The 20,372-nt window shown below is 46.1% G+C and overlaps 2 protein-coding genes across 4 annotated transcripts in view; both read right to left on the minus strand.

Moving 5' to 3' along the window:
- Nucleotides 1-1,898: 1,898 nt before the first annotated feature.
- Nucleotides 1,899-8,839, minus strand: LOC119399463 (3-alpha-hydroxysteroid sulfotransferase-like). The gene is made up of 2 exons (XM_049417400.1): nt 8,367-8,839; nt 1,899-2,112 (listed from the first exon to the last, which is right to left on the minus strand). The coding sequence occupies exons 1-2, from the start codon at nt 8,837-8,839 to the stop codon at nt 1,899-1,901; spliced, it is 687 nt and encodes a 228-aa protein (XP_049273357.1).
- The window catches only part of LOC119399464 (NPC intracellular cholesterol transporter 2), a 110,123-nt gene continuing 98,570 nt past the window's right edge, over nt 8,820-20,372 (minus strand). For 2 of the 3 annotated variants that reach the window (XM_049417716.1, XM_049417717.1), the window contains exon 4: nt 8,820-8,996. In XM_049417716.1, the coding sequence (XP_049273673.1) occupies nt 8,862-8,996 (135 nt within the window). In that variant the 3' untranslated portion in view covers nt 8,820-8,861. The remainder of the gene's footprint in view (nt 8,997-20,372) is intronic. The other variant, XM_049417715.1, reaches the window with a different exon arrangement.

The raw sequence follows: 20,372 nt of genomic DNA on the forward strand, positions 1-20,372 counted from the left end.
TCAGCCAATGAAGCCCACTCAGGCAATTTCAGACTGCACGAGTCTGCTGGAAAGAATTTAGCTTTATTGCTGATGCACAAGGTTGTGGACAACTTCTTTCGACTGTCTTCACTGTTATGGCTTGGTTGAAAATTCATATAGCTAACTAAAAGAAATCCTGAGTTGGACTTAATATCTTCAGATAAGATCTCATACGTCAGAAAATATCCACTTGCCCAAATGTGACCTACAATGTATCAAATATTACCATTGTAATATGAGCAACGTGTCTGGCGCTTAGGCAGGCAAATTTTATTTGCCGTATCTCAATTTTGTAAAATTTAACTATCTTGTGAGCACAGAAAGCTGTTATATATCGGTTTAATAATAAAAGCACTCTCTGGAAATAAAGTTATTCATGACGGAAAGTCAGGATATTTCGTAGGGCTTCAGTATGAAACAAAAATAAAACCGAAGAGCACCAGACAGCACAAAATCATGTGTTTTCTTCTGGTTCATAATCAATTTATTGAATGTTCATATTTTTTGTACTAAAACAGCAATCGCTACGATGAGTTTTTACGACAAAATAAAATTGGCCCAAAATAACATATACAAAGAATTAGAGAAGGTGCTTATATCTAGCGTTCGTCCCTGTCTTTCTCCTCTGTCTTAGCTACCTCATATCGGCGAATCTAGGATAAATTGATAGTCAGTGCATCGCATTTTATGCTCGTTTACACTGTCGTCTGTGTTGTTTTACCGCAATGAACCAGTAGCCAAGATCGCGAAAAATATTCGTGCAATTTTACTTATTCTTTAGTATAGTCTCGCGATGCTTCAAAGACTTCGCATACAGAAGTGCTATATCTTGCGTTTCTCACTTAAGTGGGAGCGTAAGATCCAAGGTAACATTTTTTTTAGGAATGATCGCTAAATGTACCACGTGAAGGAATAGTTGGATTGATGGGCTTTTTCTGTTTGTAAGTAACATTTTTAATGGTTGGTGTCTTGACTGGATAACAAACGCCCTATCTTCAGAATGGTTTCAGGGCAATATTTTAGCAGGTCATCCCCGCTTTTCACCATCGAAAATGTTTCAGACTCCTTAGTGAACGGATGGCAACGCGGCATAAAAATCAGGACCGCTCACTGAGGGCCCTCGGCTAGAAAGGTCACTGTTTGTTTACACGGTCAGAAAAAGCCTAATCTTGTCTTATCTTCAATGACAGAGTCACTAAGCATAGGTCGCTATTTCATAACTTATTTGGAAGCCTTCAGGGTGGTTTTCGGACAAGCCGTTTAGGTGCACATCGCGACTGTCCCTACACTACGCAGCATCGTCCTTGTTTTATGATCGGCAGAACCACGCCAAATACAGAAGGCGCCTTATAACATATGTTACCAGTACATGCCGAATCTCTAAACAAGTATGGGTCGAGCACCTCATACTACTTTTCCCGATATTTGAAAAATAACAAAACTAGATCTTCAAAATCACTTCTTGGGCGAGTTGGTATTTAATGAGAGTATTGTAGTAACGCAAATCAAACGTAAAAGAAACGAAAGGGAAGAAGGAGAGGAAAGACAGAGAGGCGCTACACTCACAACACAAAAGTGATTGTAGCGCCTCCTTTTAGGAACTTTTCGTTACTACAATACGCTGAGCTGATCTTCAAACATACACGTGTCAACATATTATAACAGGGACATTCTTGCTCACACATTCCCGCGCCAGCCCACTTCGTTGTGACCAGCGGCCTGGCACGCGCAGTGTCGGTTACCCTAAACAATGCTTCGTTAAATGCATTTCCCAGAATCACCCTTGACAATCAAAGACATCTGGTCCTTCACCATCCATAAAAAACTTGTATTGATGAAACCTTTGTTGAACACAAAGGAAACTAGCCGTAAGCCCTTTACAAGGCTGCACGCAGAACTTCCTGCCACTCGTTATTCCACAACTCGAGCACAAAATCTTTTCCCGCGCATTCCTTGATTTTCGCCACGGTTTTTCTCAGCTGCTCTTGCGAGAAAGCCTCCTTCCATGCTCCAACTTCAGGACGACACACCAGGTTGAAAGTTTCATCCCCCACGTCTGTTTCTTTCAGCGCCGAGCCAGCAAGTGCCGGGCTGCGAAACATCATGGCGACCATTTGACGAGTTTCCATTTCGAGAATACTCCGCAGAAAGTCGGGCGTGCAGTGTCGTACAATTGTGGCGAGAAGCCCATTGTCCTTTCTGCAACCTATGGAGAAGCAAAAGCGAAAAGCACGTGTTCAAATGATATAGTGAGGAACCAAGAATGCACATTTGGGCAGGGTTATGCAGCGCGCGAACATAGGAAAAAAGGACAGAGTAGACAGAAAGAGCGCTGACTTCCCAATTACTTTATTTTGCAAAGTGGCAAACTTTGCAAAATGAAGTGAGTTGGAAGTCAGCGCTCTTTCTGTCTACTCTGTCCTCTTTTCCTATGTTCACGCGCTGGAAAACCCTGCCAATATGAATACTAACCAACTAGCCAAAGGCCTTTACACTTAAAAGCACATTTGGGAAAAAGTTAAAAGAGTGTTGACATAAAATGTGAACCACTTCTTTTTTGCTCTTAATCAGCGGCTACTGGTTCGTTAATAGCGACAATGATGTAACACTCAAATCGTGTTGAAAATTTTGTGTCACGACAAATTTAAAGCAGATTGTTGGGCTCGCTGGTATCGAGTGTTGGGGACAGGGTTGAGGACTAGTGCCGTGTGCCTTCTTCTCGACCCTGTCCCTTATACGCTACTAGTCACATACTGTTACACATCTGTGAGCATTGCAAACGGTGAAACTTAATGTACTTTACAATGAAGGATTGTCTCGTGCAAATACCAGGACCGCCTAAATGTAATTTATAGTTGCTTTACAATGTGGTTTCGATGTTATTTCGCATCAACAACCAATCAGCGCCATTCACCTATTCTGTTGTTCAAAATTACCACTCAACCATCGCTCAACACTCGAGGCATTTAACTCGGAACAGTTACATGCCTATGGTGTATGCAGAAATACTAGCTCGCGCAAAACCAGCTCTACACAAATTTTTGTCACCCCTCTGTCGGCAGCTGTAAACAGTATATTGGCGTCAAATGAAACTCGAACAGCGGCAAGCATTCGCAGCGGTGTAGTGCGCGCCGTCCAGTTATCATGGTCAGGCGCACACATATGCGCAGTGCTGTCAAACCGGATGCGCGCGCCTGTCCATGGCGATAACTAGACGGCGTGCACTATACCGCTGCGAATGCTTGGCGCTGTTCGAGTTTCATTTGACGCCGATAGTACAGCTGCCCTTAGGCACTCTCCTTTCCCTCAGAGGGCGCTGTCGCGGCCCAAAAAACTCTCGCGTTTCAGTAATCGCCGTAGAGGGTGAGAAATCAAGTTTCACTTTGAAGCGTACAAAGTGAATCTACTATCATCTATCTTTTCTTTCACTAGCATCTCTCTAACATCGCTCTTATTTTGCAACTCCCACTGGAACAACACGCGTTTCAAACCTGAGCATGCACGGACCAGTGAGCATAGACGCACTGTTTCTATTTGTTACCGTTGGCTTTGTGTGTGTACTAAAGAGAAGAGAGACACTGCAAGTGCAAATATTCCAACTCAGCCACCGATGAAATATCCTTTCAACCCCCCCCCCCCCCTCCATTCTCTAATAGCTTAACAGGCTGAGGTGTTGCGCTGCTAAACTTGAGGTCACGGGTTCGATTCCCAGCCACGAGGAACGCATTTTAGTGAGAGCGAAATGCAATAACACCTGTTTACTTATGCCTAGGTGCACGTTAAGAAACCCACGTGATCAAAATAAGTCTTAGTCCCCCACAACGGTATGTCTCGTAATCATATCGCGGTTCGGGAACGCGATATGAATAATATTAAATAATTAATAATCAATAATTAGTTGTAATCTGCGTTCTGTCGAGCGACGTGGCTTCGCGTGTGAATGAGTTGCTGAGTTAATAGAAGTGTATTCCGGAAGTTTGCAGCTTGATAATCGTCTACACACAAACCAGGCCACTCCGATAAAAGCGGGCCAAATACATTACTGGCACCTTGCATGTATGACTTGAATAGCGCATATATCCGCGCGAAGCATATCAGTTATAACGATTGCAGCAGCCGCATTTGAGAAACAATGTTAGCGGTCTTTTTCCTCCACGGTGTCATTTCAGGCATTTTTGGCCAACATACCTTTCGCTTCAATGCATGTGACATAACAGTTTCGCAGAATTCTGAGTGCGCCTTTGTTTTAGTGCGACAAAAAAGACGCATTTTAATCAAGGATATTCTTCCCTTTCTTTCTGCCATAGCCTCATGGCCTATACTCGTAGCCCGTGATCCATGTTCCTCGTACGCGCATCTCAACAACCTGGGCCGAGGCCTTGTTACCTCACACGGTCTGACAGAAGCTAAGTAGAGCACTGCGAGAATTACAAGGTCTGGTCCCGCATGCGTACGGCAAACGGTAGTTTACTCATTGGTTATGTATATTTTTGGAAATTTTTCTCATTACAGAGTTTCATTGTCAGTGCGTGATAAATATATAGCTTCTATCTTTGAAGACATCCATGCAACGACAGGATAACGGCGCCAGATAGTACTTCCTGGAAGGACGGCTAAACATCTGAACAGCCGGTGATCCGAAACCTCACGCTTACGGTGTTCTATTTTTGAGTGGTGTTGTGTCAGTGCGCGTGCATCAGTGCGTGTGTGTGTGCAATGCGCGCGGCTGACTGTGCGCACGTGTGTGACGAGACTGACGTCATCATTCTCGCGATTATTGCCGCTCTAAAAGGCGGTCAATTAATTTCATTCTTCCCTCTTTCTTTGTAGACGTCCCTGTAAAAAACGCCAGGCTTCCGCGGAAAACGCAGCACAGTCAGGATAAAAGCTGCAAGAGCGGCATTTCTAGAGGCCGTTCCAAACTCTGTTGTGGCTACACTAACGAAGTAACCACTACGCCACAAGTCATAATTTTTGTGAACTTGGAAAGTACCCACCACGACAATATTCGTCATTCCGCGGAGAAGCGAGGTACCATCTGTAAGGCATTATGTGTACTTTGTTGATTCAGTGGTTGATAACGATGAATAATTACGGGTGAGCCCTTTGTAATGGCTTGGAAGCTTTAAACGACCCACTAGTTACGTAATTTGCATTGTGTGACGCCCAGTCGTTATTTAACTGAATTGACGTGAACAGCGCGTGTAATACACAAGGACGAAGAAACGACGAGGACTAGCGCTAGTCCTCGTCGTTTCTTCGTCCTTGTGTATTACACGCGCTGTTCACGTCAATATGGAATACCAACTAGCCCGGTCACACACCTTGCTTCAGTTATTTAACTCCTCCACCACGCTTTATAACATACGTTAACGTGAGAAAGAGAGAAGGAATTAACTTTATTGACACCCTAAGGAAATAGATCACGGGAGCCTTATGGGCTTCCTTGGCAACCAGTAGAAGTACACTTGCGAGGAACCCACTATGCTATAAATCGTCATAATTTTTGTCAAGTAGGGAAGCAGCTACTGCGCAAGTATTGTCGTTCTGCGGAGAACCGCGGTACCCGCTAAACATGTGTAAGGCATTGTGTGTACTTTGTTGATGCTGTGGCTGATGACGATGAAGAATTATGACAGAGCCCTTTGTAATGGGTTGGAATCATTCAACAACCCCCTCGTTGCGCAATAGGCATTGTGTGACGCCTGGTTACAGAAATCACGTCGTTGTGTGGTGCAGGGTTGTTATTTTACTCTTCTACCACACTACATTACATATGTTAATATGGCTTTTCCCGATATGAAGCCTGTATGGGGTCTCTTTCAATGCGGTTTCAGGCACCGGCATGACTCTGAGGTAGAATACTTTGCTCCCACGCAGTGGGCCCAGGTTCGAACCTCGTTCCACCGTGGAAAGCTTTTCTTATTTCGTTGTTTTTTCTTATTTCCCACGATAGCGGTTGCCGACACCGGCGCCGGCGGACAACTACGGCGGCAAGAACGGCCTTTGTTGTGATCCCATAACAGCTTTCGCTGTAAAATCGAGCAGCGAGCAACTGAGTTCAACCCTATCTAACCGTTGAGCACGATATTCTACGTCACCAACGTTGCGTTGCTTTTCTTTCGATCCGGTGCGAAGTGACTACTCATACTAAAACAATTATATTGTATTAAACTGTTGCTGCACGAATATGCTTGCCTGAGCAAAAAAGTTCGAGTTACAGTTGGACGTCCTTGTATACAATGTAAGAACATTCAAGCTTCCTCCCAGACTATTTTTCCCCTGTGTCAGATTTGCAGAGTCGTTAAATAAACATTAACATGAATCTATAGCATAAAGCAATGTATTCATATCCAAAATTTCCTTTTCGCACTAAACAAACGCTCAGTTGGTGGTTGAACCACTTCGCCTTTTGTACTGAATTGCTGATCAGCGATGGTGACCCATTCTCATGTTCTTGCAAGATGCCGCACATAGCTGCAATATAAGGATTTATCTTGGTTAAGCGTCCTATTTTTATTTCAGGGCTTAGAGGTCACGCGACCACAGTCTAATAGGCACTAAATTGTGGCATTTTACAAGCCAGAATTTAGTAGTCACAATATTTATTTCACTTTAGTAGTGGTGAGCTCTCGTAACGCCCGTACTTTCTGCAATCGAAAACACAGTGGCTGCCTCGAACATATTCCAATCGAATTCTGGAGGCACTTCGAAGGCTAACTTGAAGAATTTTTATCGCTAGGCTCACTAAGGCACGAGAACTCTGTTGCCATTCATGAAAGACCTCACTTTAGCGAAATTTGCGAATGCAACGAAAAGAAGGTGCTCGCGTAGTGCTCATCAACGTTTAGCGGTCGCTATTGATGGGGAATCGAGGGCCCGTTGTCCTTCTGTAAGCAGAAGCAGAAGTTTCCGTAAGCAGAAGCTTCTGTAAGCAGAAGCAGAAGTGAAAAGCCCATGTGAGCGGAACGCAGAAAACGGGACGGGTGGAGGGGACACATATTGCATTGCTTGTCTTCGCTGTCTTGTAAAGAGCAGCAACTTAGCGTCTGAATGCACATGAGAAAAGCGTCATCAAAAGCCCTTCCCTATCGGGAAAATGGGGTAGGGCCAAGCGAAGCTTGGCGCGTGTGTGCATGACCTTTCTTTATTTCTGTCGCATTGCGGAAAGCTCCCTCCTAAGTTTTTTCCTTTCTGCATATCAGGAATTGAACATTCGCCCATGTGCTCATCAGCACCACACTCCTGTAGCTACAGGCAAGAACGACGGTCATGCGTGAAACCAAGAAATGTGACAATAAAATATGGCAACGTTTAATCACACGTGACCTCCAAAAAAGAACTCCTTGCCATATCAGAGAAGGCTGATTACCATCTAGCTTACGATCAAAAGAGAATCAGTTATTGGAAAATGGCGCATGCAAATGCACATGTGACCGGCGCACCTTGGAAGGCATTTGGGCACAGCCTCATTTCTCTGCACCCGCCGGCGCCGGGTTTTTTTTAGAACTATGGCCCAGCTGCCACGGCAACCCGTATTTCATAGAAGCCTCACTTGAAAAGTACCAGAAGCCATGACAACTCATATGAGCGCACTGGTGCGGTCCGTACATCAGTGCGTAAACCTCGTTTGTCAGCGCAACTTCTGGCGTGTACCCTGGCACTCGAACATCTTTGGCATTGCGCTCGAATAAGCCTATGAGATTATTAGAAGCCATCATACTACCTAACATTCTGTAACAATGTAGGTTCTCATGACAAAGTATTTTATGTTCACTCTTGTTGTAAACAGGAAAGTGGTTTTTGGTATTGCTCGCGCAAACCTCAACTGCGTACCTCGTGAAAAACACGCACAGTGCATGTGCTCTGTTTGGTTTCATCCGAAACACCCGGTGATGTGATCGCATGATGGCACCTTTATACGTAAGTGGGACAATGCTTGCCCACTTTCGAAAACACTCATGATTTAGCAGGACCTATGTGTCCCACTTTTTTATGTAAAGCGCTGGCTTCATTTTGATGAAATTTGTTTTATACTATTTCTGTGCAAGTTATATGTACATACAACAGCCAGTTTTTATATGATTCGGTCAAGAATACAGACGAGCCTCTATGTATGAAACGAAATCTACGCTCCTAGCACGGGACATGGCGCCCTACATAGCACCATCTTGGCGGCGCCTACAGTGCCGCATAACTGCTACTGTAATAATCCCGGGCTGTCTGCTACAGCTACACATATAACGGCTCAGTGGAAGCAGCAAGAAATTTTCAGATATTTCCGTCATTATATCAGGTAGGAACAGTTTACATCAAGTCGTACGACGAGCGTCATTTGTACGTACCTGTCGACGTACTTCAGTCCGAGAAATTCAGCCAATTCCAGCACAGTCGTTGCCGTGTCACGCATCATGCATTCGTAGGTCGTGAAGAAGACGTTAGGCTCGTTCCGGCGAGTGTAGCCAGAGAGGACGTGCTCGAAATAACAGCCATTTGTAAGAGAGCCTTCGAGAAACATATCCAGAAACTGGTCGAATGTCTCCCGCATCGGACAAAGTGGCATTTTCTGGTTCATGACGTACTGGGAGAGGCAGGCGTCCCACGGATTGCGTGCAACGTACACGTACTTGGCGTCGGAATTGACAGCTATCCTACCCAAGCGGATGTGCGTTCGGAATAGCCGAATTGAAGGCTCTGCTCCTGGCCACTTTCCACCGCAGTCCTCCAAAAACGGCGCTCTCGAACTGAACTCGCGCAAGTCTCTGGCGCAACGCCCGTCGTGTACGATCATCTGCATCATCTGTTGCATCATCTGCATGCCGCACTTTGGGTAGGCCACCTCAACGACGTCTCCCGATTGTGGCTGGAACCGAAGCGCTTCCCGCACCTTGTCTGGGTCGCGGAAGAAGATATAGCGTTCCCCGTCGATGACTTGAAACATGGTTGACAAGGTGGCACCTTTCATGTCGTCTCCCCTGCGAAGAGCATACAACAGTGATTGCAAGAACTGTGATATCGCGCACTGTGGGAATCGGAGTGCACGGGTTTTGAATGACCCAGCGAGACAAAACGCCGCATCGCAACAAGAGATGTGCGGCAGGCCTGTGCGAACACTTCCCACATGCACCATTGTTGACCCTTTAGAGCAACAAGGCGTTTCATTCAGCATTTAAGCATGCCAAATCCCAAGACACGACATGCACTCGACACGGGAAGCCCAGCGATATTCAGCGGCTTAGCAGGACACGTGAATTCTGTCTTGTCCTCTCTTTTCTTTGTTGCTTTGCGACGAAGCGTACGCGCTAAGCATTTCCGAGCACTGGTTTGTGCGCGTAAAGGAAGGAAAAAAAGGTTTCTGTTTTCAGAAGAACAGCATGTACGGATGATTTACTACGCATTTCTAGGCACGCGTCCGTGACCCAAAGATAGGAGAATCGGGCGTTCTGCACGGATAGCTGTTCTCGAAACCAACCACTCCACATACTTCCTTGCGTCCAAAACGCTCTTTGAGCAAGTTTACAGCAATATCATAACTGCTGTCTCTCAGTGATAGACCGGCTATGCTGTCTTCTGCCTTTCCAACGAGGTAGCTCTTCAAATATTTAAAATTATCAACTTTGGATAGATGCTCATTTTTGTTTATAGAACACTCGTTCTGATCCCGAAAAGAGAAGAAGCTTTGAGCAGCATTTATCTATAAGTAAAGTTGCATTATCATGGAGCCTGACTTACAGAAATTGCGCGATGTGTGTCGCTTTGACATCAGTGTGCACCTGCGCCGTCGATTTTGAAGACAAAATACGCCCTCGCAATCAAGGGAGCGGCTGCGAAAGCTTTAGGCCCTAATTCTCTAACCTTCCTTGATACGATAATTTCTATAGCTGTTAGGCCACCACGAATATCTTGAGAGAGCTTGCTTACTGTGGGTGCCTTTACTGAAGGCTCTCCTGTAGGACAGCATCGAAGTAACCTCCAAGCTTCAAATTCACTGTTGTTATTCATTAACCAAGAGCTTCTCAGAAGCCCCTTTCAAGGATCGGGGGCATTTGATAATGCTTGACTACGCTATGGTCGCGTGCGCTGCGCAATCTCTTCCTGCTGCTCAGGTGGCCAACGAGAAAAAAACAGAGGCACTGAATTTTTCGTGTGGTCGCGCCTACGGCAACCCCTTCAAGTACAAGCAAATCTTTATGGATGTAGCCTCCGAGATAGCGTTTCTTCATTCGCCGCTCAAGCCACTGAATCTCGATATGTTCAACGACAAGGACCTTTATAATGGAGCTTACTGTTTGGAAAAATTGAGAGCAGACTTGGCATCAAACTTTGAGCATTACATTGATGTCGAAGCGTCATGGCTGGACATGAAATGCAAACGGAACTAGAAGTTCAGAAAGGAAAGTTACGAATTCAAGAAGGCCCGCGTATCGTTTGATGACTACCGCATTGTAACGCTCTTCAGGTCGCCCGTACGTGCGTTGGCGTTGACGTAAGTGGCAGAGAAGCGCTGGCGTTTACATCTCAGCAATTTCACGAAGAGGATGTTTGAGAAGTCCCTACCGTTTTTTTTTCTTTTTTTGTTTGCTCAGTAAGGGGATTTTCGTGAAGTATCATCACTCCCGCTCAGTAAAGGCATCCGCGTAATGCTGTCCTCATCCCGCGAGGCATTAAAGCCTTTCCATTCCTAACGAAAAGGTTCCTTTCCTACGTACGAGTGAACAAAGCTTTAGTGAAACACATGCTCCTTCCCCGTATCCTTAGTGGTAAGAAGGCCTTGAAGGCTCCCCGCGTATGCCACAGGAGTGGCTCAAGACGAAGAAGGCTTCGCAGTTGCGCCATTGAATTAAGACTGAGTTTGAATGCAGAACCGAAATCAGCGTTTGTCACAGTTCGGCAAGGTACGGTTCATCCCCTTTGTGCTAACTAACCTTCATGGAACCACACGCAACAGCAGCGACCATATGGAAGACACGAATGTAGTATTTGCAATATACCGGAATTCTTCATCCAGAGGCACCTTCTAGCAGCCCTCGGTGATGTGCGATGCGATAGAGCTAGCGTTCTCGCTTAGAAGGTACACGCTCAATGTGCTTAGAAGGTACACGCTCAATTCACGAAATGAACCTGCCTCGATAGCCCAGAGGAAACAGCGTTTGCCCGTGCGCTCGAAGCCCCGTTTTCTTTCCCGCCGCCCCAGTCACATTTCGACATGAGATATACGCGTACAGAGTTTTGCAGGTTCATGTTAAAGAACCCCAGGTTGCCAAAATGAATCTGGTGTACTCATCTATGCCGCCTGACGTAATCAGATCTCGACTATGGCCCAACAAACTCGGCATATTTGAAGTTAACCGTCCGCTCAGCATGAAAGTGTAATTCCCTTTTCCATCCATAAGTTTTATGTGGAGTCAAGAAATTGGAGTCACCGTTATTGCGATGCTTCGTATAATGCGTAAGCAAGATGCGAGGGAAAATACAAGGAGGAGAAAAGAAGACTAGCGACTAAGTGCGTGTCACACTACCGCGCGTGGTCGGAAGATTGGGGGGAAGGGGCGTACATCTAGAGCGCATGGGTTTAGAGAGTGAGCCTAGAGCATGGTTGACATGTGCTATTGAAAGGACCCGCCGAATTTCGATCCTATAGGGCACAAATGCTGTCAAACCTTACCAATGTAACAATAGTCCAAATAAGCTAAAGATACAAAACATTCAGAAGGATTTCGTTTGCACTCTACGGAAGCAAGGAACGCAAAAAAAGGGGGGGGGGGTGAGTTGGAGGGGCAGCGTGGCACCGCCTTTCTCCTTTCTGCCTAAACCAATGGCACAGCGTTTCAATTGTGCGGGTCTCAATGTTGATGAACAGAAACTTTATATATTTTAGTCCAGCTTTCGGTCTCTTGGGGACGGAAAATATAGAGTCGTATCTGATTCACAAGTTCGGTACACTCCAGCCAATACGTATAAACGTGTCAAAGGAAGCTCTTGGATATACGCGATAGAGTAGGTAGACGGCTATATACGACCAGTTATAATTAAGCATTTTCTCTATGAATTATTAACCCTTTTTAGCATGAAACTGTCATTTTAATTTTCTTGCTACCCTGTGATGTAGTTCTTGGATAAGCAGAAGTGTGCCATTTTCTTCAACTCCAGCGGAATCATGACTAAACGCAATTCTTCCCCTCCCCTTTCCCGAGACAACGCGAGAAAAACCTATGTACAACGAGTGTAGCTCCCATTTATTCCTGTTGTTTTTATTTGGCGTTCCTACCCTAATATAAAACACTTACGCCCATTTGACATGCCAACATTTCTATCTCCATAGCACCTTCCCACCTTTCAATTCCCCTCCTTCTTTTGCGCACGTTTTCTCTTCCCGTGCAGCACTTTTGACGTTGCGGGAAACTGTAAAGCGTACGTAGGCGTGCTGCTAAGGAATGCAGCTGCAGCCTGAACAAAGTCAAGGCCAGTTGTCAAAACTGTCGCTCTGGCGACATTCCACCAGGAATGTTACAGAGCCAAGGAATAATAACTACAATCGACGTAAAATGACCATTACCTGTAAGGAGCAATCCCAGAGAGATACCTTGATGGTGCATAGATGCGCTAATTACCAAGAGGCGTCCGTGTACTGTGGCTGAAGGCCATGGTCAAGGACGCCATATGTCAGAAACGCCCAGCGCACTCTCAGGACCAGATAAACCTGGTTCCTTGTTTCAACTTTGTGCCAATAAATCTCCCCGCTGTTGCATGTTGGAAGGCAGTTTGCCTGGCACAGAGCTTTTGTTAAATGGCGCTATATCTCTGTGACATGCTACAACGTGAGAAGGGCAACGGATCGGTGGCTAGTGCCTTTGTTAAACACAACCTAATGAAACATCCTGACAATGAAGCCAAGATAGATCTAAGAGGCATTATTTGTAGCACTTATATGCAACTAGGCGTCTGTGAAGACCGAACCCACAGCCTTATTGCTACAACCTGGACAAGTGTAATGCAGTGTGTACGCGCGCACGTGTACGACGTTGAGTTACACTGCATGATATACAGCGTGATGTGGGAATGTGTTTTAGAGGCGAAGCTCCTCAAGGCGGCAACCGTTCGTCCCTCGTAGTCGTAGTAGTGCGTAACCAGTCGTAACGCTAGTACCAGATCTTGACCTCTAAAGTGGTGCCGGTGGGAGATTTTTACTGTGCGTTGTTGAACAATAAAAAATTCGCAGCGTGCGCGTTAACTAAAAGCCGAATTCTTCTGTCTCTCATTCCCCATTAGCAGCCATTGGCATGTTCCAGTAGGAAACGTTAGTAGAAGTAGAAGTGTAAGTGTTAGCTAAAAGCCGACTTCTTGTGTCTCTCATTCCCATTAGCAGCCATTGTTTACCTCCAAGGTAGTGCCTGGTGAGATTTCTCCTGTGCGTGATTAAACAATAAAAATTTTGTTCAAAACGCCGTTGATTGATGAAATAAACCAACGAAAGACGCCAGATGTTTTCTAAAAGCAAAACGAAAGAACGCCAGATGGTTCTAAAGCAAAACGAAAAGACACCAGCTGCTTAACGAAAGACGCCAGATGTTTTCTAAAGCAATGGTTTTCTAAACAATGAAAATTCACAGCGTACATGTAAAATTAAAGTGACTTGCAAGTCGTCATAACTCATCGAACCTTTAGTATAAACGCGCCCGATCTCACGTCGGTGATGATGTACTGGGCAGAATTCACGGAAGATTCACGGTTTACCGATGAACCTCCGCAGCTTCGCCCACTCATCATCATTCACTCCGTGGATATGCTGTGATTTTTTCTGTAATCGTCTACATAACAGTTAGTGGCTGTACGCCCAATGTAGCCGTTCTATTAAACCTGCTTTGACATCAGTAAGGGTACTAGTATACCAGTGATAACTTATGTAAATCTGGCGGTGCGCCAGTTTTAACTCGCAGACACAGAAAAGGGGAGCTCATTAATGTAAAGCTGTAGCACCAAGTCCCCTTGTACTGAAAAATAAGAAGAAACGCTTTGGCATCTGTTGCCATGCACGGTCTGCGTTCGTTCGACTGTCGTTACCTCGACTGTGCAAGTCAACAGTGCGACAATACATCGTAGTACGGCACCTGCTGGATGTTGCTGCAATACTTCGCAGCCGAGCATTGCCATTTGCTTAATGTCAGTAATTGAAACTTCAATAATACATACCGCAGAAGTAATGCAGCACACGCAGGATGAAAGAGCGACATAGAAAAGCAGGCATAAAAATAACCGCGCGCTACACCAACAACCCGTGAAGCCTAATGCACACGCAACCATATGCGAATAAACTTCCATAACATCTTAAGTAATTCGGTGTGTGTCAATGTGAATCATAAGGGATAGTGCCATGCTGTGCACCCAGGTTTTTGTGGGTGAACCTAATGACGCGTCAATCAAAGGAGCGCATTCTCAGCAACGTTGGCGGTGCCCTCTACGCCTAGCATGTAGCCAGGTCAGCACCCCTTTTACGGATACTATAAAGTTTCACTACCACCACCACCATTCTCAATAAATGGAACCATCAGCTTTATACCACTGGCACTATAGTAACGGCTAAGTTATCAAGGAACCAACGTAGCGAGAACTTTGAAAAGAGATTGCATAACTAAACTTTCATTGGGGCAATCGCCTTAATCCAAAATGTGTGTTTTTTGCTTCCAGTGTTGTTACGACATCACGCAAGAGCACCACAACGATTCCAAGTACTTCCCAAAGTTTTCACTGGCAAGCCATTCAGCCACATCCCTCAGTCATGAACAGCCGACATGCTCAGCTGCAAATAAATAAAATATAAGCTACAAATACATAAAAAATAAGCTACAAATAAATAAAATATAAATCGCTCACCGAATATGTTTTGTACCATGTACCTTACAGCCGCACAGTGCTAAGTGCCGCGCGGCAACCGCAGCAACGGCGACAGGCAGTCGCCGCTAAGCTCTGCTTTTCATTGATTGTTTCGTCTGGCCTGCGAAGCCACCTGCAGCTGGCGAGCCGCGCCGACCGGATGTAAGCGTTTATATCGAACGCAGAGGCAGCTGTGCCATTTTCAACTCCGACGCTCCACTTGACAGCCGACTCACAACCGCAACATGCGGCGCTCGAATCGCTGTCAGTGCAGGGCGATGTACTCGAAGATAATGGAGACAACATCGCAAAAAATAGCGCAATAGACGGGACGCAAAGAAAACGTGCACATGATAGCGGGAATCCACCTATTCATTACGACGGTATTTCTACGCGTAACAAGATGAACATATTATGCGCTAAGGTGGAGTGCCGTATCAAGAATAGGGTGGCTGTTGTGCACTCTACTGTCAAGCATATTCAAAGTACTGCATCTTGCAATCTCAGAGTCATGTACTCTATTCTGTTATCTTGTAAAGGTACGTGCGCACTGGCATGCCGCGGCGACGTCCCACCGTCCGCGCTTCCGCTCGGCAAGTAGCGTACGCTTTGTACCAGGCTGTCGGAACGAAGTAGTTTTCATTTCGATCGAACTTTCGTTCCAACGAAAAAAAAATCCGTTTTCTGTTCTGGAATGAAAAAAAAATGTTCCCCAATAGCTTCTATTCGTATGCAAGTATTTGAAATGAAAGTAACGATAAGAACATAGTATTTAATTTTCTCATAAGTGAACTATGAATTCTCTGAGCAGGCTCCATGCTTTGCGGTAGGGTAATGGGCACGGTCTCAGAAAAAGCACGTCATGGAGTCTAGTCTCTTATACGCGAGACCGCGACCCGCCATGGTGGTCTAATTGTTACAGTGCTCGACTACTGACCCGAAGGTCGCGGGATCAAATCCCGGCCATTGCGGCCATATTTAGATGGATGCGAAGTGCTTGAGGTCCGTGTACTTATATTTAGGTGCGCCTTAAAGTCCGATGCCTGCCTCTTGAACTGATATCTTCGCAGGAGACACTTTGGATTCACCTCAGACTTGTTATTCGCACCAAGATCCACTTTTTAAAGAATATTTCTAAAGCTAGTGCTACATCTAGCTTCGGCCAGGCCGTAGGAAGCATATGTACAGTGTCAATTTTTATGAAAGGGAACACGCGAACGCGTGGCCTGCGCTCTGCGACGGCTGCTTTCAGCTCCGTCAACCGACAGCTAACGAAAGCTCGCCCGCTTTGGCGTCATCTATTGGCAAACAAAATAACAAGTCATGGCCGGTTGCGAAGCGCTTTTAGATAACACTGCATCTCGGCTCGCGTAACGGGCGATGCAGGCAGCGCGTCGTCTGCCTGTTAACAAATCGAGCGTGCCGCGCCAGCACTGCGCGAGCTGCAGAAATTTCCCTTAACGCGAGCCGAGAGGCAGCGTTATCTAAAGGCGCTTCTCAACCAGCCATGATTCGTTATTTTGTTAGCCAATAGATGACGCCAAAAGAGGGCAAGCTTTCGTTAGCTGTCGGTTGACGGAGCTTACGGCAGCCGCCGGAGCGCGCAGGCCATGCGCTCCCGTGTTCCCTTTCATAAAAATTGACACTGTACACTAATTTCGATCCCTGCCCAGGCGTCACATATTATGCCAAAGACCAAATCATCCTGGACAATGTCGCCACTACAAATTGTGCCATATATCCCGAGAATCAGTGCAAACTAAGACAAATATATGTGCAAAAAGGCAAGTATATGTACCAAGAACACGCAACCGAAACGCACATATTCACAGATGGCTCTACAACTCAACATCGACCATCGTACGGAGTTTTTGTGCCCTGTTCGATAAAATTCCTCTCGTTTCGTCTTGAGCGAGCCACATCTTCTACGTCAGCTCAGTTATACGGCATTAAATAGGCTATTATGTTTATACTAGGACAGCAGCTGTCAAAAACATGGGTGATATTTACAGAGACCACAGCGGCTCTAGACAGTATGTGGAACAGGCATAAGCGTGGTAATCACCAACCTGTAACATCTGATATCGCCTATCTTCATCACAAGGATGATTGCTGGACATAGCTTTACGTTCCATTGGATAAGAATGGTAGCTTCAGCGAGTTGGTATGCGTTCATCTTTGTTGAAACAGCGCTCACTAGACGACGACGAAGTAAAAGAAGGCACAGGACAGGCGCTCACTCGCAACTAAAGTTTATTAGGAAAAACACGCATATATATAGGTGATGTGCAACAACAAAAAAAGTCACAGCTTCGCCGCAAGGGCGAAGCAATGAATGCGATAGCAAGAAACTAATACTATACGAAGTGATGCTCGCCAATGGATACTCTCAGTTTGAACAGCGCTCCTGTTGCAAAGGCGGCCAAAGCAGCGAAGGAAACTAGAGTGCTTCAAGTGTCGAGCTGTGACACTTGATAGTTCGCGCTCATCTTCTGTTTGTTCGTTTAGCGGCGCCCCTTGAGCTCGGGTGACTTTCGTACGCTCCGTAACATGAGCGCGGACATCACGGTGAAAGCGTGAAACATCCCTCTTCCCCTCAGCACGAGAAAACCGCGCGAGCAGACAGCGGAAGGGCAAGCTTCTCCCTGCGCAAATATAAGAAGAAGCGAGCAAGCTCGCCGACGACTTTTAAATCCGCCCGTCGCGCTGCTAGCGCCATCTCGCTGGTAATGAAGAAACGCTTATAAGCGCCTAGCGTCTCTGAGTCCTTCCAGCGGTAAAGGGTGTGTATATAACGCTCGCCGTTAGCTACGTGGGGGATCTGCGTTTCGTGGCGTAGTGGTTAGCGCCACTCGCTGCGGAGGAAGAGGTCCCTGTTTCGATTCCGCGCATCGGAAGCTTTTCTCTGAATTATTTTTCTTTGGGGCTTTTATTTATATATACATATACGGTGCATGACGGCGGCGACGGCGACTGCGACGGCAAAATTCAGCCGAGACTGTCCATATAATTGCTATCGCAATAAAACACCAAAAGCGAAAAAGACCCGAACAAGTCTCAAGCAAGTAAAAGCAAAAAAAAAACAGGTATCATAGTCTGCAGGTGCTGCAAAGGTACGAAAATTCTGCGCCACTCAGCGAAATCGATGGCATGCTAACACACTTATCTCCTTTTCTTCTAATGTGGAAGGCCTCGATCACTTCCCTTGCTACCTGCTCTTTATGATGCGACAAAATCATTGTGTCACTGAAGAAGGGTGCGTAGCCGCATTTGTGGCAATGAGCGGCGAGAGAAAATGGCTTTGTTTCTGTCAATGATCGTTCGTGTTCACGAAGACGAACGTTAACGCATCTTCCGCTTTGGCCAATGTAAGTTTTTCCGCGTGATAATGGTATTTGGTATAACGTTTGTCTTCGTGAACACGAACGATCATTGACAGAAACAAAGCCATTTTCTCTCGCCGCTCATTGCCACGAATGCGGCTTTGATATATGAGCATGAATTAGAGGTTAAGAAGGGCTTTTTATAGGGTTTTTGTAGTGCCTTAAATGCCTATTTTGGGGGTTCGTGCCTAAAAACCTATTGGTGCCTATGAATGCCTATTTTTTCGAAAAGGGCGCCTATATGAGCACTATTTAACCTCAAATTTCGCGTTCAAGTGCAGTTTCAAACCGCTATTCATGTTACCGGGCAATATTGGCATTTTAAATCTCTAAGGTGTTCAACCTAGCCCTCCAGTTCAACCAACTTCGGGAAAAACAACCGCTACCAGCAGTGAACCTGAATGGAAGCCGGTCTCAGCGTCTGCAGGGGAATGGTGAGAGGAAAATAAAGATGGGAATCAGAAAGAAGAAGAGGAGAGTGGCGTCCATTGCCGAGGACGCGGCGGGTGGCTTTGTACAGCCAGTTGTCCAGTCCTGTGTGCCCAAGGAAGTCAAGAACAGCCTTGAAGACCTGAGTGTGGTGGTGGGCAGGGAACAGGAGGTCCCTCTATGCAGCCGCGGGAAGGTGGAGAACGAATGTGAAACCTTGCAGGGCCGTCAGGAGAAAGGAGGGTTTATATCAAAATAAATAAAAAGTGTGATGCGCATCCGGCTAATGTTTTCTTTGTAATTTACTTCTGAAAAATCCGCTCCGAGCTCACATAAGAAATTGTAGTTAGACACCGGGCATTGCTGCGTGGCCAATGAAGAGCGTTTTATCACAAGAATGTTTCAGATTGGTTCATTATGAGCCGAGAAACCGTGATGCGAGAAGGCGATCTTCAAACCCTTGCCACTAGCCCCGTGTATCCTTCGGAAGCCAAGTCGCTTCCCTGCCTACTTCAGTATCGCAGACGTAGGATCACATGACGCAGACGCATCAACACGTCCTGCGCACGCAAGATCACGTGCGCATGACGTGCCAGGGCCAGCTCGTGAACGCGATCGGTTTTTCGTTCCCGCGTTCATTTCTGTGGGATGGACTCTTCAGTGCGCGCACGTTTGCAAAGGCTGGCTCGGATCATGTATCGTTATACCGCGTCGCACAGCAAGAACTGCTGTAAGGGACGATGCACCAAAAAGGCACCAAAAAGGCGCCAAGCGTTCTCGGGACTGGCATCAGCACGACGCGGGAATGGCGAGAACACAAACGCATGCGGAATTGCGGCAGATCGCTGCGATTAGAAGTAAAAAAGAAAGAGAAAAAAATTCGCGAAAAGCTCGAACCAGCGAAACTGGACCATTCTGAAGACTAATCTGGTTGCTTCTAGTTGTTTCTAGGCCTTAGCTAGGTTATGCAGGTTGTTTCTAGGTTGCTTCTAGGTCGTTGCAAGGTTTAGCTAGGTGATGCTGGGTTGTTTCTACGTTGATCCTCAGCATACAGAGGTTCGAGTTAAACCAGACTTACCGACCCGACGCGGATGTCCAAACTCCGGGGACAGAACCTCGCGCGGAAACTAAGCGCCTGCAACTTTCAGATCTAATAGTACGTCGTCGTTGACGTAGGCCTTCCATCGCTTCGGGGTCATTTCCCATTTCTTAGTATTGTACGTACTCCGGGTCTTCGGCTCGCCGCCATCGCTTCTCAGCCATTTGCTGGGCTAAAAGCTGCCATATTTAGTTGACCAGTGGTGGGATTAACCCAATTTCTGCGGCTCGTTTATGGTGGCTTACTGACAGGCACATATCCGTTTTCTGGTAGGCCGCACGGCTAGCCTGCACAGCTTCCCTGTTAAATTCCGTTTTTGTGTTTTATTATTTCTCTCAGCTTTCGTTCATTCATTAAAGCGACAGATTAAACAAATTACACATGTCGTCTCGAATATTTCTAGCTGTGTCATGGGCTATTGTTAGCGACGTCAAAGCATCAATATCTACGTAGGTGAGCGACGTCAGTGCCCAAATAACTACGCAGGGCCTCTCATTGTTGTACGTCAGCCCCTCCATTTGGGGGCGCGCGCCTACGAGAAAGGCAACGGCGTTCAGTTTGAAATTTCA

This window comes from Rhipicephalus sanguineus, chromosome 7 (assembly GCF_013339695.2).
Source record: "Rhipicephalus sanguineus isolate Rsan-2018 chromosome 7, BIME_Rsan_1.4, whole genome shotgun sequence".
NCBI lineage: Eukaryota > Metazoa > Arthropoda > Arachnida > Ixodida > Ixodidae > Rhipicephalus > Rhipicephalus sanguineus.